This window comes from Heterodontus francisci, chromosome 10, assembly GCF_036365525.1.
Source record: "Heterodontus francisci isolate sHetFra1 chromosome 10, sHetFra1.hap1, whole genome shotgun sequence".
NCBI classification, from domain to species: Eukaryota; Metazoa; Chordata; class Chondrichthyes; order Heterodontiformes; family Heterodontidae; genus Heterodontus; species Heterodontus francisci.
In genome coordinates this window covers 78,215,860-78,232,763 of record NC_090380.1, presented here as the reverse complement: position 1 = coordinate 78,232,763, position 16,904 = coordinate 78,215,860, and the positions used below count along the sequence as shown (strand labels likewise).

The window sequence follows — 16,904 nt, the reverse complement described above, 5'->3', positions numbered from 1 at the left end:
TGGTAAGGTCTGTAACTGTTGTATAATGGGGACTTGGGGTTGTGTTCAGTGGAACCACAGTCAGATGAAGCAATCATGGACAGCCCGTCCAGAAAGCGGTAGCATTGGTTGCCTCCTCCCTTCTTCTTGCTCCTCCTGAGCTGCTCACCGTATCCCTGGTGGCAAGGGCTCTGCCCTCATGATGGCGAGGTAGTGGAGGAAACAGCAGACCACCACGAATCAGGAGACATGCTACTGTGAATACTGCAGGGCACCTACAGAGTGGTGCAGGCTGCAGAACCTTTGCTTCAGCACCCCAATGGCCTGCTCTATGATGTTTTGTGTGGCAAAATGGCTCTCATTGTATGAATGCTGGTCATGTGTGGTTGGGTGCGAAGCAGAGTCATGAACCAGATGTTAAGTGGATAGCACTTGTTGCCCAGCAGCCACTCTCTGGTTTGATGTGGTGGCTCTAATACAGAGTGAACAGTGGACTGTTCCAGTAACAGTATCATGGCAGCTGCCAAGATAGCAGGCATTCACCGGCATGATGTACTGAGCATGGTTTCACACCAACTGCACATTCAGCAAGTGGCAATCTTTGAGGTTGTGGTGCATCTCAGCATTTAGATACGGCACTCGCAAAGCCATGTGTATGCAGCCGCTGGCATTCTGCACCATGGGGAAGACTGCTATCCTGGCAAAGCCACGTGCATGTTCCACTCGCTTCTGTCTAGTCAACGAAAACACTATGTCAGGTGGGGAAGTTCATTAAGAACATCTATCACCTCTCATATGCAGCAGGGACAGTGAACTAGGAGATGTTATAGATGTTGCCTGTCAAGCCTGGAAGGATCGAAGGATTCCAGTGTGAAGAAATTCAGGACCACGTTCACCTACACAGTCACTGGCAGCACAATCCTTGTCTTGCTCTAAGGTTGCAGGTCTGGTTACAAGACTTTGCAGGTCTGGTTACAAGATGTGGCAGAGTACTGTGAGGACCTCCTTCATAAAATGCAGATACACAAAAACAATAGGCAGTAATAGTAGGGGATTTTAACTACCCCAATATTAACAGGGATAGTTCTATTGTAAAAGGAATGGAGGGAACAGAATTCTTAAGATGCATTCAGAAGAACTCTTTTGGCCAGTATGTAGCAGATCTGGATTTGATTTTAGGTAATGAAGCTGGGCAGGTGGAAGAAGTGGCAATGGCAAAGCATTTTGGTGGTAGTGATCATAATTCAGTTAGGTTTAACATAATTATGGAAAAGGACAGAGATAAAACAGGAGTTAAAGTTTTAAACTGGGGTAAGGCCAATTTTACTAAGCTGAGAGGTGACTTAGGGAAAGTGGACTGGAAACAGCTCCTTGAAGGTAAATCAGTGTCACAGCTGTGGGAGGCATTCAAAGGGACGATTCAGGGGTTCAGAGTAAACATGTTCCCACAAAGAGAAAGGGTGGGACGGCCAAATCCAGAGCCCCACAGATGTCAAGGAGCACAAGGGTATGATGAGACAGAAAAGGAAAGCTTATGTCAGACACCAAGACCTCAAAACTACAGAAAGCCGAGAGGAGTATAGAAAGTGGAGGAGTGAAATCAAAAAGGAAATTAGGAAAGCAAAGAGAGAGCACAAAAGAATACTGGCACATAAAAATCAAGGAGAACCCAAAGATGTTTTATCAATACATCAAGAGTAAGAGGGTAACTAAGGAAAGAATAGGGCCCATAAAAGACCAAAAAGGTATGCTACGCATGGAGGCAGAAGATGTGGGTATTGTTCTTATGAATACTTTGCATTTGTCTTCACAAAAGACGGGGATGATGCAGACATTGTAGTTAAGGAGGAAGAGTGTGAAGTATTGGATGTGATAAACAGGGAGAGAAGTATTAAGGATATTAGCATCCTTGAAAGTGGATAAATCACCAGGGCCAGATGAAATGTACTCAGGCTGTTTAAGAAGCCAGGGAGGAAATAGCAGAAGGTCTGACCATAAATTTTCCAATCCTCACTGGATACAGGTATGGTGCCGGAGGTTTGGAGGTCTGCTAATGTTGTACCTTTGTTTAAAAAGGAGCGAGGGATAAGCCGAATAATTACAGACTGGATTGATGAGGGCAGTGCAGTTGATGTGGTCTACATGGATTTTAGCAAGGCTTTTGACAAGGTCACATGGCAGACTGCTTTAAAAAAAAAAGTCCATGGGATCCAGGGGAATGTGGCAAGCTGGATACAAAATAGGTTCAGTGGCAGGAAACAAAAGGGTAATTGTTGGCGCATGTTTTGCGACTGGAAGGCCATTTCCAGTGGGGTTCCATAGGGCTCAGTACTAGGCCCCTGCTTTTTGTGGTGTATGTTAGCAATTTGGATGTAAATGTAGGGGGAATGATCAAGAAGTTTTCAGGTAACACAAAAATTGGCCAAGTGGTTGATAGCAAGGAGGATAGCTGTAGGCTGCAGGAAGATACTGATGGTCTGGTCAGATGAGCAGAAAAGTGGCAAATGGAATTTAACCCAGAGAAGAAGTGTGAGGTGATGCATTTGGGGAGGTCAAACAAGGCAAAGGAATATGCAGTAAATGGGAGGATACTGAGAGGTGGAGAGGAAGTGAGAGAGCTTGGAGTGTATGTCCACAGATCCCTGAAGGTTGCAGGACAGGTTGATAAAGGTGGTTAAGAAGGCATAGGAATCCTTTCCTTTATTGGCCAAGGCATAGAATATAAGAATAGGGAGGTTATGAAGGAACTATATAAAACATTAGTTAGGCCACAACTTGAGTACTGCATTCAGTTCTAGTCACCTCATTTCAGAAAGGATGTAATTGCTCTAGAGAGGGTACGGAGGAGATTTACGAGGATGCTGTCAGGACTGGAAAATTGCAGCTATGAAGAAAGATTGGATAGGCTGGCGCCATTCTCCTTGAAACAGAGGAGGCTGAGGGGAGATTTGATTGAGATGTACAAAATTGTGAGGGGCCTGGGTAGAGTAGAATGGGCCTATTTACCTTAGCAGAGGGGTCAGTGACTAGGGGGCATAGATTTAAAGTGATTGGTAGAAGGATTAGAGGGGAGATGAGGAAAATTCTTATTAAGCTGAGGGTGGTGGAGGTCTGGAACTCACTGCCTGAAAGGATGGTAGAGGCAGAAAATGTCATCTCATTTAAAAGGTGCCTGGATGTGTGCCGGAAGTGCCTTAACTTGCCAGGGTATGGACCAAATGCTGGAAGGTGGGATTAGGCTGGATGGCTGTTTTGTTTTCGCCCAGCACAGACACAATGGGCCAAGTGGCTTCTTTCTGTGCTGTAAACCTTCTATGATTCTATGATCCTGGTCTAGGTTCATTGAGGGAAGAGGAATGCTCCCGAAGACCCTAGGTGGATAAGGCCTCCTGCTGCGAGCCCTACTGCCCCTCCTCCTCCTTCTGCAAGCAGCTTTACCTCTTCTGTGCTTCCTCTGGTCCATCTTTCTGTCATGCTGCATCACCCATGACTGGGAGCAAGTGGTCTGACCAGAATCTTTGAAGTCAGAACTAAGGCCTTCACTATGTGTAGCACCACTCCCTGTTGACCTCAGCACCTTTAAGCAATTCTGGAAACTAGCAGCACTTCCACAGATAGAGCCAACAGAAATTAATCATGTAACTAACCTGAGAGTGGTTGAATATCTCTTTAAATAGCACAGTGGGGGATCCTTCCTGCTGCTGAGCACATGTTCAGCTGTGTGTGTTTGAGGGAGGTCAAAATTGAGAGTGCTGGCATAAAATTAGCATTACACACTGACTGATGTCATGATTTGCCTAGTTACATACTTCTGGCGCCGCTCCTGACATCCATACTAATGTCCTCACCAAGATGGTGTTCAACATGGGCTGCACCGGAAGTGTGTGCACTCTGCGCGCACATGATTTTGGTACCAAAGCAGCACACGTAGCGCCGAAACTAAGGGTGTTATGCAGCCCAATTTTGCAGCCACTATCCTTTTTATAAGATGATTCCTCAACCAATAACATCAAATGTATTCACGAGAAACCAGGCACAAGCATATGTTTAAGGATAAGCCCAGAACTACAGGCCAGACAGTTTGAGCTCGGTGGTGGGAATGCTTTTAGAAACTTGAGTATTGCTGAAAATAGAGACATGTTGTTGAAGCTTTTTGTCTTGCACTCATCAGGATAATCTGAAAGAAGACCAATGTAAGGGAAACAACAACTTATACTGTATGAGAAGAGAGTGCTGATTGGTTGGTAAGTGAACCCTGTTTGGTAGAGGCGTTGCCATGGAGAATGCACCAGTTTATGGTGACTGACAGTTAACTGCCAAGCTTTGTTTGAAATTTAAACCAGGCAGTTTCACTCTGATTGGTTAAGGCCTTGCCCTGAGGAATGAACCAGCGAATGGCTGTCACCTATTTTGTTTAGCTGAATTAGGCGCAATGTTTGTACATGTTCTTTCTGTCTGCAAAGAACAGGTCCCTGTGTATTAATACATGCAGCTTCCAGTACACGCAAACACTGCGAGCCTGAATGACAACCTTATGTCGGTTGTCAGTGTAATTCTTAGCACACTGGGGATTATTTATCAAAGGTTGTCCAATTGCGGAATCACATCTAATGTTGGACACTGTATTTTGAGTTTTGCAAGCACGGGCTGGTTGGGTACAGCCTGTAACTTGCCCGTTGTGAACAGCAGAAGGGACATGTTGTTTGATGTGATCCACCAGTCTTTGGAACGTACAGCCTATATACTTAGCATCACACTGGCATTGAAATTCATATATCACATTACTTATTTGTGTGATAGGCAGGACGTCTTTTTGGCTTGACGGCAGCATCCTGTTAGTGGCAAACACCACACGTGTTGCTATTGCATAGTAGCAGCATGAAACAGCTAGCTTCACCTGTTGCTCAAAGTTTTGGGATACAAAACCCTTTCAGGCTTATTTGAGGTAGTCTGGGCACTTTTCAGGGCCGAAAATGATGGCCTTAGGCCCGTTCATAAGTTTGCACGAAATACAGTGGGAAATGATCTGATCGGGGAGCCATTGTCATGCAGGATGTCTTTGATTCGCCCTATTTCAGCATCGAGCTTGCATGATGAGCAAATGGCTCAGGCCCTATTTACGAGGTTGCCGACTCCTTGCAAAGGTTCCCATCACCCTGCCATTTTAGTTTAAACCTTCTCCAACCACTCTAGCAAATACTCCCCCTAGGACATCAGTCTCGGTCCTGCCCAGGTGTAACCCATCCAGTTTGTATTGGTCCCACCTTCCCCAGAACCGGTCCCAATATCCTAGGAATCTAAAACCCTCCCCCTCACACCATCTCTTCAGCCACGTATTCATCCGATATATCCTGCTATTTCTACTCTGACTAGCATGTGGCACTGGTAGTAATCCTGAGATCACTACCCTTGAGGTCCTACTTTTCAACTTACTTCCTAACTCCCTATATTCTGCTTTTAGGACCTCATCCTTTTTTTTTTTACCTATGTCGTTTGTACCAATGTGTACCACGCCCACTGGCTGTTCACCCTCCCCCTTCAGAATGTCCTGTACCCGCTCTGAGACATCCTTGACCCTCGCACCAGGGAGGCAACATACCATCCTGGAGTCTCGTTTGCAGCCACAGAAACGCCTAACTATTTCCCTTACAATTGAATCCCCTATAACAATTGCATTCCCACACTTTTTACTCCTCCCCTGTGCAGCAGAGCCAACCGTGGTGCAACGAATTGGGCTGCTTTCCCCTGAGAGGCCATTCCCCCCAACAGTATCCAAAGCAGTATATCTGTTTTGCAGGGGAATAGCCACAGGAGATTCCTGCACTGCCTGCCTAGTCCACTTGCTCTGCCTGGTGGTCACCCATTCCCTTCCTGTCTGTGGAGTGACCACCTCTCTATACGTGCTATCCACGATACTCTCCGCCTCACGGATGCTCCACAGTGTCCCCAGCCGCCACTCCAGCTCTGAACCCCAGGCTTCCAGGAGCTGCAGCTGGAGACACTTCCTGCACACATGCTGGTCCCAGGCACTGGAATTGTTCCCGGCTTCCCACATAGAGCACGAGGAGCACACCATGGCTTTGAGCTCTCCTGCCATGATTTAACCCTTTAAATTAAACCATTTGGAAGATGCTTAATATCAAATAATATCAATTACTCTGGGGACCTTCTTGCCTGGTCCTCGTTACTATAGAACTCCCTAAAAAAACACTACTTACGATATATGAAAATAAACTGTAGACCTTTCTTACCTTAGTTACTAAGCCAGCTATTTAGAGCTATTCCCCAACAGCAGTTACTCAGCAACCAATCACCTTGCAGCTTTCCTGTGACGTCACTGTTGACTTTATTTTTCAAACTCTGGCGTGCCTGGACTGCTCCCGGAAGATAAGAGACTGGGCCTTGATCCTCAGGTTAGATTTATGGGCTCCGCTCTCGGCGTTCTCCCCACAGGTCTGCCCTGCTCCGCTCCCGGAAGGTAAGAGAGTGGGCCTCGATCCTCGGATTCAATTTATAGGCTCCGTTCTCATTGTTCACCCCACAGGTCCGCTCCGCTCCTCTCCACTCCGCTCTTGGAAGGTAATCTTGCAGGACCTCATCTCTTTTTCTACCTATGTCGTTGGTACCGACATGCACCACAACCACTGGCTATTCACCCTCCCCTTTAAGAATGTCCTGCAGCTGCTCCGAGACATCCTTGACTCAAGCACCAGGGAGGCAACATGCCATCCTGGAGTCTCCTTTGCGGCCAAAGAAACGCCTGTCCGTTCCCTTTATAATTGAATCTCCTATCACTATGGCTTTCCCAGTCTTTTTCCCTCCCCTGCTGTGCAGCAGAGCCATCCGTGGTGCCATGAACTTGGCTGTTGCTGCTTTCTCCTGGGAGGCCATACCCCCCAACAGTATCCAAAACAGTAATCTGTTTGAGAGGGGGATGGCCACAGAGGACTCCTGCACTACCTGCCTGCGCCTACTACTCCGCCTGGTGGTCACCCATCCCTTTTCTGCCTGTGCAGCCATTACCTGCAGTGTGACCACCTCACTAAATGTGCTATCCATGACGTTCTCAGCATCACGGATGCTCCACTGTGAATCCACCCGCAGCTCCAGCTCCGTAATGCAGGTAGCCAGTAGCTGCCTATGGATACACATCCTGCACACATGAACGTCAAGGACGCTTCCAGCGTCCCTGATTTCTCACATAGCGCAGGAGGAGCATATCACTGATGCAAGCTCTCCTGCCATGACTTACCTTTAGATTAATTAGTTACTCCCTATAAAAAATACTAATTACAGTAGGGGCTTTGTTCTACGCCAAGCACCACCCGCTACAATCTAAAGTTCTTAATAAATTACACTAATTAAAAAAATATATAACCCCTCTATTCAAGGTGGTGGTGTGGGGGGGGGGGGGTGGGGGGAAGGCAGAAAACAGGTAACTATAGCCCAGATGGCTTGACGTCTGTTGTGGGGAAAATGTTAGAATTGATCATGAAGGAGGTTGTAGCTGGGCACTTCGAAAAACTCAAGGTAATTGGGAATAGTCAGCATGGTTTTGTGAAAAGAAAATCATGTTTAATCAATTTGTTGGAGTTCTTTGAAGGAGTGACATGTGCTGTGGATAAAGGGGAGCCTGTTGATGTATAGAATTTGGATTTTCAGAAGGCATCTGACAAGGTGCCACATAAAAGGTTGTTGCGCAAAGTAGGAGCTCATGATGTAGGGGGTAACATATTGGCATGGATAGAAGATTGGCTGGCTGGCAGAAAACAGAGAGTTTGCATAAATTGGTCCTTTTCTGGTTGGTAAGATGTGACGAGTGGAGTCCTGCAGGGGTCTGTGCTGGGGCCTCAATTTATATCAATGACTTAGATGAGGGGAGCGATGGCATGGTAGCTAAATTTGCAGATGACACAAAGATAGATAGGAAAGTATGTTATGAAGAGGACATAAGGAGGTTGCAGACAGATTGAGTGAGTGGGCAAAAATCTGGCAGATGGAGTATAATGTGAGAAAATGTGAAGTTGTTCACTTTAGTAGGAAGAATAAAAAAAGCAGAGTATTACTTAATCGGAGAACAACTGCAGAATTCCGAGGTGCAGAGGGATCTAAATGTTCTAGTGCAGGAGTCACAAGAAGTTAGTATGCAGGTACATCAGGTAATAAAGAAGGCTAATGGAATGCTATCCTCTATTAAGAGAGGAATTGAAAATAAAAGAGTGAGGATGTTATGCTTCAGTTACACAGGGAATAGGTGAGACCACATCTCGACTACTGTGTGCAGTTTTAGTCTCCTTATTTAAAGGAAGGATGTAAAGGCTTTGGAGGCAGTTCAGAGGAGGTTTACCAGACAGATACCTGAAATGAGCGGGTTGTCTAATGGGGAAAGGTTGGACAGACTGGGCTTGTTTTCATTGGAGTTTAGAAGAGTGAGGGGAGACTTGATTTAAGTTTATAAGATCCTGAATGGTCTTGACAAGGTGGATGTGGAGAGGATGTTTCCTCTTGTGGGTGAGTCCAGAACTAGGGGGCACTGTTTTAAAATTAGGAGTCACCCTTTCAGCACAGAGATGAGGCGAAACTTTTTCTCTCAGAGGGTTGTGAGACTTTGGAACTCTGCCTCGGAATGTGGTGGAGGCAGGATGATTGAATTTTTTTAAGGCGGAGGTAAATAGCTTCTTGTTAGGCAAGGTTTATCAGGGGTATACAGGAGTGTGGAATTCAAAACACAAACAGATCAGCCATGATCTTTTTGAATGGCGGAGCAGGCTCGAGGGGCCGAAAGGCCTACTTCTGCTCCTAATTCATATGTTTGCATGTTCGTATAATGCCAGTGTGATGCTAGGTATATAGGCCGTATGTCCCAAAGATTGGCGGATCGTATCAAACAACATGACTGTTCCGCTGTTCACAATGGTCAAGGTACGGCCCATTGCGAAACTCAAAACACAGTGTCCAACATTAGATCTGATTCTGCGATTGGACAACATTTTCTAAATAATCCACAGTGTGCTAAGAATTACACAGACAACCATTTGCGCGTACTGGAAGCTACCTATATTAATACACAAGGCTCTGCTCTGTTCTTTGCAGACAGAAAGAATATGTACAAACATTATGCCTATTTCAGCTAAACAAAAAAAGTGATCACTGGTTCATTCCTCAGGGCAATGCCTTGACCAGAGTCAAGCTCCCTGGTTTAAATTTCAAACAAAGATTAGCAACACTTCTACCAGAGTTCACTTACCAAACAAACAATCAGCACTCTCTTCTCATACAGTATAAGTTGTTGTTTCCCTTACATTGGTATTCTTGCAGATTGTCCTGATGAATGCAAGACAAAAAGCTTTGACAACATGTCTCTATTTTCAGCAATACTCAAGTTCTGTACTACCAAATGAATATTTGCTTTTAGAAACATTAATTTGGGATAACATTAATTGTCATGTGGACAAACGTGGATTAATAAAGTAAAGTCAGCACAGGTTTGTTAAGGAAAATCGTGTTTAACTAACTTGCTTGCGTTTTTTGATGAAGTAACAGAAAGGGTTGACGAGGATAATGTGGTTGATGTGGTGTACACAGACTTCCAAAAGGCATCTGACAAAGTGCCACATAACTGGCTTGTCAGCAAGGTTACAGCCCATGCAATAAAAGGGACAGTAGCTGCATGGATATGATATTGGCTGATTGACAGGTAACAGAGAGTACGGTTGGTTGTTTTTTGGACTGGATGAAGGTATATAGTGGGGTTCCCCAGAGTCGATGTTAGGATCCCTGCTTTTCTTGATATTAATTAATGACCTAGACTTGGGTGTCGAGGGCACAATTTCAAAATTTGCAGATGATATTGTCATGTAGGGCCCCACCTGCCAAGAATGAGGCACACTAATTTTTCCATATGAACATTGATTTTTTAAACTGTTACTGGAGTAAAGAAAGAATTTGCTTTTTAAAAGAAAGCAACACCAGATCCTTAACTGGAAAGACATTTGCATATTTACAGACACTGCTTAAAAGGGGCAAAAGACCATGTCCTGACACATTCAATCCACAATGGACTTTTGATTACCAGACTTTGAGGGTGGAGGAGCTCGCATTCCAGGTCGACTGCTAAGATGGCCGAATAAACAAACAGGTGTGGTCACACCCCCTCCAGTCACATGACTAACCTGCTGGGCAACTTGAGTTTTTTTGAATTGGAACTTGCCACAGAGTTTTTGAAGGCAGAAAACTGTTTGCTCCTGGACTAACAAGATCTCTCGTGGTTGGCTTGCTACAGCCTGTCCTGTCTGCTCTCATCTCTTTCTTACAGAACAGAAAACCACTGAAGACATATGAACTCCAAGAGAGAAAAGTCTCCTACAGTGAACAAGGTTTAAGAATAATACTGGGCCCCAATGAAAAGCAAGATCTACCTACAAGCAAGGACTACAGCGATCTCAAAGCACAGTAATAAAAACCCCTCTTCAGAGATTGCCACAAACCTCCCCACTACTTCTCTTCTGCTCTTTTCTGTCTCTATTTGCATGTGCATATAGCATATGCACGCTAGTGTTGGGCGCAACGTGTGTCCGTAGGCATTAACCGAATTAGAGGTTAAGTTTTAATAAATTTCACTTTTCTTCTTTAAACCTAAGAAAGGCTGTTTGTGCTCATTTCTTTGCCTTATAATTGGAAAGCAGGGAACAAGGATTCACAAAAGGGGGAGCTCAAAACACTGTGTTTAAAAATTAAAATCTGTTACAGTAAGACCAGGTGAAGGCTGAAAGAGACCCCGAGACACTTTTCTCACCAATACAAAATTTGGAAGTATTATGAACTGTGAGGAGGATAGTAATAAACTTCAAGAGGGCATAGACCGGATGGTGGAATGGACGGACAAGTGGCAAATGAAATTTAATACGGAGAAGCGTGAAGTGATTCATTTTGGTAGAAAGAACGAGGAGAGGTAATATAAACTAAAGAGTGCAATTCTAAAGGGGTTGGAGGAGCAGAGGGATCTGGCAATATATGTGCACAAATCATTGAAGGTTGCAAGGCAGGTTGAGAAAGCAGTTAATAAAAGAACAATGAAGTTATGATAAAGCTCTTCCCATTGGTGGAAGGATCCAGAGCCAGAGAACACTGATTGAAGGTGATTGGCAAAAGAAGCAACAGTGGCATGAGGAAAAACTTTTTTTACACAGCAAGTAGTTAGGATCTAGAATGCACTGCATGAGAGTTTGGCGAAGGCAGATTTAATCAGGGCCTTCAAAAGAGAATTGGATAATTATCTGAAGAGAAAGAATTTGTAGTGCTTTGGGGAAAAAGCAGGGAAGTGGGACCAGGTGAGTTGCTCTTGCAGACAGCCGGCATGGACATGACGGGCCAAATGGTGCAGCACCGAAGGAGGTCTTTCTATGATTCTATTAATGCCCTTACAACCAAGTATAAAGAGACCATCATGTCAACTATCAGGCTGGATTTTCATTCTGGGATTGGGACCCAGACATCGGGAGAAGTTCCATGGCCTAACCCCATACCAGATGCCCGACGCAATTTTTGAAGAGACAGGCAATTAGTAGGCAGGGGGTGTGCGTGTTCTCCAATTAATGATGAAAGGTGGGCTCCTGAAGCTGTATAGGGCCCTCGAGACTTCAGAGAGCCGAAGCCCCACTGTCAGAGGTGGGCACCGCCAATGCAGATGAGAGAGAGAGCGAGAGCGAGAGCCTCAAGATGGAAGCACCTCACAAAGCTTATAAAATGTCTGCAATAAAAATTGGCCCCAGCTGCCAGAATGCCATTGTGGAGTGGGAATCCCTCCATAGGGTGGCCAGTGGCACTGCCAAGGGGTGGGGAGGCAGGCGGGAGATGGGGGTTGCTGGGGGTAGCGGGCAGTTTAAAAAGCCAACTGGAGCACTGGCTCCAAGTATGAAGCCAGGAGGCCACCTCCAACCCCCGTCCGGATTCCAGCCACCAAGAGGAGCTGGCCCACCAACTGGAAAATTCCTGTTGGAAGCGGGACAGGTGCCTTAATAGGCCATCCATCTCTTGCGCGCATGTAGCTGTTTCCACCCGAACTGGCATCCTTCAAAATGGCCTGGAGGCAGGAACATGCCGGCTGGTGTCGGGAATTTGCGGGCCCACCTGCCTCCGGTCCCACCTCCTTGTGATTGGAAATTCTGCCTAAAGTCTCTGAAGTGAAGGAAGAGTTTGCAAAAATGCTCTAGAGACAGCAGAATGAACAGGCTAATGTGTGAACAAACACTGAAGATGAAATGATAGGCTTCTAACTAATTAGCTTGAAACCTTTAACCTGGACCTCTTTTGTCAGATGTACCTAGTAATGGCAGCAAGAAAAACTTTGGCAAATATTTGTTGTTAATTGATTACTTGGCAGAAAACTATTAATATGTACCACGAGCTACACAACCTATGTTTATTTATTAGGTGTCATGTTAAAAAAGCTACAGTAGATATTTTAAAAGACAATTTTAAATCACCATCACAACCATAAAAATATGTCCATGAAATTCCAGCATCTTGGAAATGAATGGGTAGCAAACTCTGCAGGTCAAAAGCCTGTTGAGGAGTAATGTTAAGTAATGTTCTCATACTGGTGGCAATGCTATTATTAGTAAAATTGAATAAAATACAGCATTGCAACATGACAATATGGCAAAGACCCTTATAGTATATTTTTAAAAAGTAATTTCTCAGCACGTGGGTGTCACCAGCAAGGCCAACTTTATTGGCCGTCCCTATTTAGAAGGAACCACTTTAGTGCAGGACTGGAATCACATTTAGGCCAGTCCAGATGGCAGGTTTCTCTTCCTAATGGGCCAGTTGTGTATTGACAACAATCTGACAGCTTCATGGTCACTGGATAAAGATCCGTGAACATTTTGTTATCCTCATACTTATTTTGCTGGAATTTTTTGTGACAGCTGTAGTTTTTTTTTTAGGTAAATCTCTTTTAATATATAGTCTATAGTTGTCTGGTGGACCACCTCGTGAACAGTGAAACTAAAGCACATAGATGTATTAGAGTCAGAGCCATTTGCCCATCAAGTTCATGCTGGCTCTCCACAGAGCAATGCAGTCACTCCCACTCCCTGCTTGATCCCCTGCAAATTTATTTCCTTCAAGTGCCCATCAAATTTCCTTTTGAAATCATTGATTGTCTCCCCTTCCACCACCCTTGAGGGAAGTGAGTTCCAGGTCATTACCACCCACTGTGTAAAAAAAGTTCCTCCTCACATTCTCCCTGCTTCTCTTGCCCAAAGTCTTCAATCTGTGTCCCCTAATCCTTGTACCATTAGTTAATGGGAACAGTTTTTCCTTGTCTAACCTACCTAAGCCTCTCTTAATCTTGTACATTTCTATTAAACCTCCCCTCAATATCCTTTGCTCCAAGGAGAACAACCCCAGCTTTTCCAACCTAACCTTGTAAGTAAAATTTCCCCACCCCTGGAACCATTCTGGTAAACCACTTCTGCACCCTCTCAAGGACCCTCACATCCTTCCTAAAGTGTAGTGACCAGAACTGGATGCAATTCTCCAGTTGGGGCCTAACCAGAGCTTTAGAAAGGTTCTGCATAACTTTCCTGCTTTTGTACTCAATGCCTCAATATATGAAGCCCAAGATCCCATATGTTTTGCTAACCACTCTCTCAATCTGTCCTGCCACCTTCAAAGATCAATGCACACACACCCCCACCCCACCCCCCAAGTCCTTCTGTTCCTTCACATTCTTTAGAACTGTGCCATTAAGTATATATAACCTCTCCTTATTCCTTCTGCCAAAATGCATCATCTCACACTTGTCAGTATTAGATTCCATCTTCCACCTCTCTGCCCATTCTGCTAACCTATCTATGTCCTGTTGCAGGCAATTCATATCATCCTCACAGTTTGCCACACTTCCAAGTTTGGTGCCATCAGCAAATTTTGAAATTTAACTCTGTATTCCAAATTCAAAGTCATTTATATATAGCAAAAAAAGCAGTGATCCTAACACTCATCCTTGGGGAACACCAATGTCTACCATCCTCCAGTCTGAAAAACAGATACTGCCAAATAGATGCAAATCATTAATATAATTTAGCCCAGTTCATCAAAGTAAACAGAACATTTAATTACAAAACTTGGAAATATTGATCTAAACAAGAACCCCAAAATTAAATGAAACTGCTGTGTTTTTATAACAAATGCATACATGAGCAACAAGCCATTGGGAGTGTAATAAAAAGTCTGAGTTATCCAGTAATTGGAATAACACAGCACAGTAGATGTTTATGGCTCAATTCAAATTCAACTTATCCAGTAATACAAACTAAGCAACATGAGTATAAAGTGGGATTCACTTTCTGCTCATGTTGACTTTTACAAAAATATTGCAAACAAAAAAACGTTTCTTTAGTTATCTTACCTTGTGAAATACTTGTACCGGTTCTTACCACTCACTTGTGGGTCTTGCTGTATTTGTAATTGCATTTTAATAGAAGGGTCATATCTGGGAAAAAGTGAAAATATTTGTGTCACGGGTTTGTATCGTTTTGCTGCTTCTTGTTGTAAAAACCAAAACAAAAATTACAAGCAAAAACATTCTCTAAGTAGACACTAGATTCAATGTACTTTATTCACAAATCCTGTAAATATGCTTATATATTGACTATTTCAAACAATATTCTTGCTGAATTGCAATTAGTTTTCTCTGAAATGCTTAACCTCACTTCGCATAGCACCTTTGCAAAGCAGCACAGAGAAGACTTTCATGCCAACAGTCTTAGCTACATTCAAACCCAGGTCCCAGCTATAAAGAAAAAATGTGCTAACTTATCCTATCAGCACAAATCTCCTAACATTTTCTTTCCTGTCTACTTCATTTGATATTTAGAAATTTGAGGCCTGACACTATGAAAGGAACTGGCTGAGATGATTTTTGCACCAAATAGTTTGACAAACCTTCCTTAACACACAGCTGAACTGACAAGATCTTTGAAGGATCTGGTTTAAATACCAACTACTAATGTTAATTGAGCTCCCTCACACACTCATCTGGAATTTACTTGTGAATTCTCCTAATCTCCCAATGTCACTTCAAAGGAAGACTGGCGAAACTCCCACAGAAAAGGTGTAACCAGCTAAAAATGGCCATTATTGAGGCCATTTATGGTGGTGGAGGGGGCAATCTTTACCAGTGTTACAGTGGGCAGATGGGCAGAAATTGTCCCCCATTGCTTTCAGCCACTCCTTTCAATGCGCCGACAATGTCATTGCTGTTCACAATTTATAAAAAATATTTGAAATGAACAGAAATAGAATTCAAAAACACACTATTAAACCTTTTTTTGTAATAATTACATTTTTCAAACAGTTATCTGTAGCAAGACATGGTCCTCAAATATATAATATTTGCCAATAGTAGGGTATATGTGGATTTGACTATTTAACTTATCTAAAAAGAAATAGCAATTACACTGCCAGTTGCTTGATGGCTTCCTGTTTTCTCTCTCCATATCCTCTCCAACGTTGATCAACAAATTCTGGGACAGGGTTATTGCGATCTAGCTGAAGGGTGAACTTTGGGAAACGCTGCAAATTACTGAACATCGTCTTATATTGAGGTACTCTTTTCTGTGACAGAAAGAAGTATACAGAAGTTTTGATGACTAGTCCTAAAGGAAACTATTCAAAGCATACTCTAAGATAAATTTATGGATATGAAAATATAATTATGTCACTGCTTAATACATAGGTAAATTAGCAGAGAAGTCAATGTAGTAAACATTTCTGCACTTTATATTGCAAGACATACTGTTGACATCTGGTAACAGTAAATAGTAGCATTACTTATTCTGCTTAGGCACATATCAAGAATAATTTGTGACTTATGGTGTCATTCAGCAGTTCACTACTTCATTACATCAGTTCATCTGTTAAGTACCTTTTCAGAGTTTTTATAAACTAATGTGGTCGCAAGCATGGCTTTCTGTATACCTATTGCTGAAAAAAATGAAATGCATCTGTAATTTGCAGAAATTACTATCAAGCTTGTCTTTGAGGTCTTGATATGATAATGGCTTATGGCATTACTTAAAAACAACAGAATATGCAGGCACATTTTCAAAAAAAAAAATGGATCTCAAGAAATCCAGTCACAGATTAGTGCTTGTGAAAATCTGAAACCTATAGAAGATGGTAATTAGTGCTCAAAAGACAGATATCACATATATATATATATAAGTGTAAAACAAATGGCTCCCTGCTTGGCCATTTTCAGAAAGATAGCATTGGCACAGTGAAAAAAATCGATAGTGGATACCAGGCAATATGGCAACATAGTGATGAGGATATTCCTGACATTGTCAGTAAAATAGCAGGACAAGATTTCCACCAATCCACGTGATCCCACCAATACTGGATCACCTTTTCCTAGGATGGGTCTTATTGAGTGTGCAAGGCCAGATTTCAGCAAGAATCTCACTACTGTCTGGGTCTCCACTGCTGGCTGGGAGGAAAATCATGGCAGGCTACAACAGATGAAGATAATGGCCACTAGTACAGCAGGTCACTCAGAATGTGTGGACAGACAAAGAGCTGGAGTTGCACCTGAATATTGAAAAGTAATGGCAGATGCAAGATAATCATCTGGGAGATCTACAATGACCAAAGCCCCAAAACTCTCAAATGCTACAGTAGATAATGCTGGCAGAGTTGAGTGTCAGAAGGCAAAAGTCCTTGGGCACCCAGGGAGTTAAGAGTGAAAAAATGTGCAGTAACTTTGAAAGGAGGTGGCACTAGCAATTCCTGTCAACTCAACCGCCTCATTAACAGCTATTCAGTGTCAGAAATATTTTTTATATTTATATTGCCCGTGTCATACCTGTGTCATGAAGACCCCCATCTGCCAAGAATGAGGCACATTAATTTCATACGAA

At 43.4% G+C, this 16,904-nt stretch overlaps 1 protein-coding gene across 3 annotated transcripts in view; it reads right to left on the bottom strand.

Annotated features, from left to right (window-relative positions):
- The window catches only part of cfap91 (cilia and flagella associated protein 91), a 255,903-nt gene that overhangs the window by 209,842 nt on the left and 29,157 nt on the right, over positions 1 to 16,904 (bottom strand). For all 3 annotated transcript variants that reach the window (XM_068039945.1, XM_068039947.1, XM_068039946.1), the window contains 2 exons: positions 15,443 to 15,600; positions 14,393 to 14,476 (listed from right to left, as the gene is read on the bottom strand). In XM_068039945.1, the coding sequence (XP_067896046.1) occupies positions 14,393 to 14,476; positions 15,443 to 15,600 (242 nt within the window). The remainder of the gene's footprint in view (positions 1 to 14,392; positions 14,477 to 15,442; positions 15,601 to 16,904) is intronic.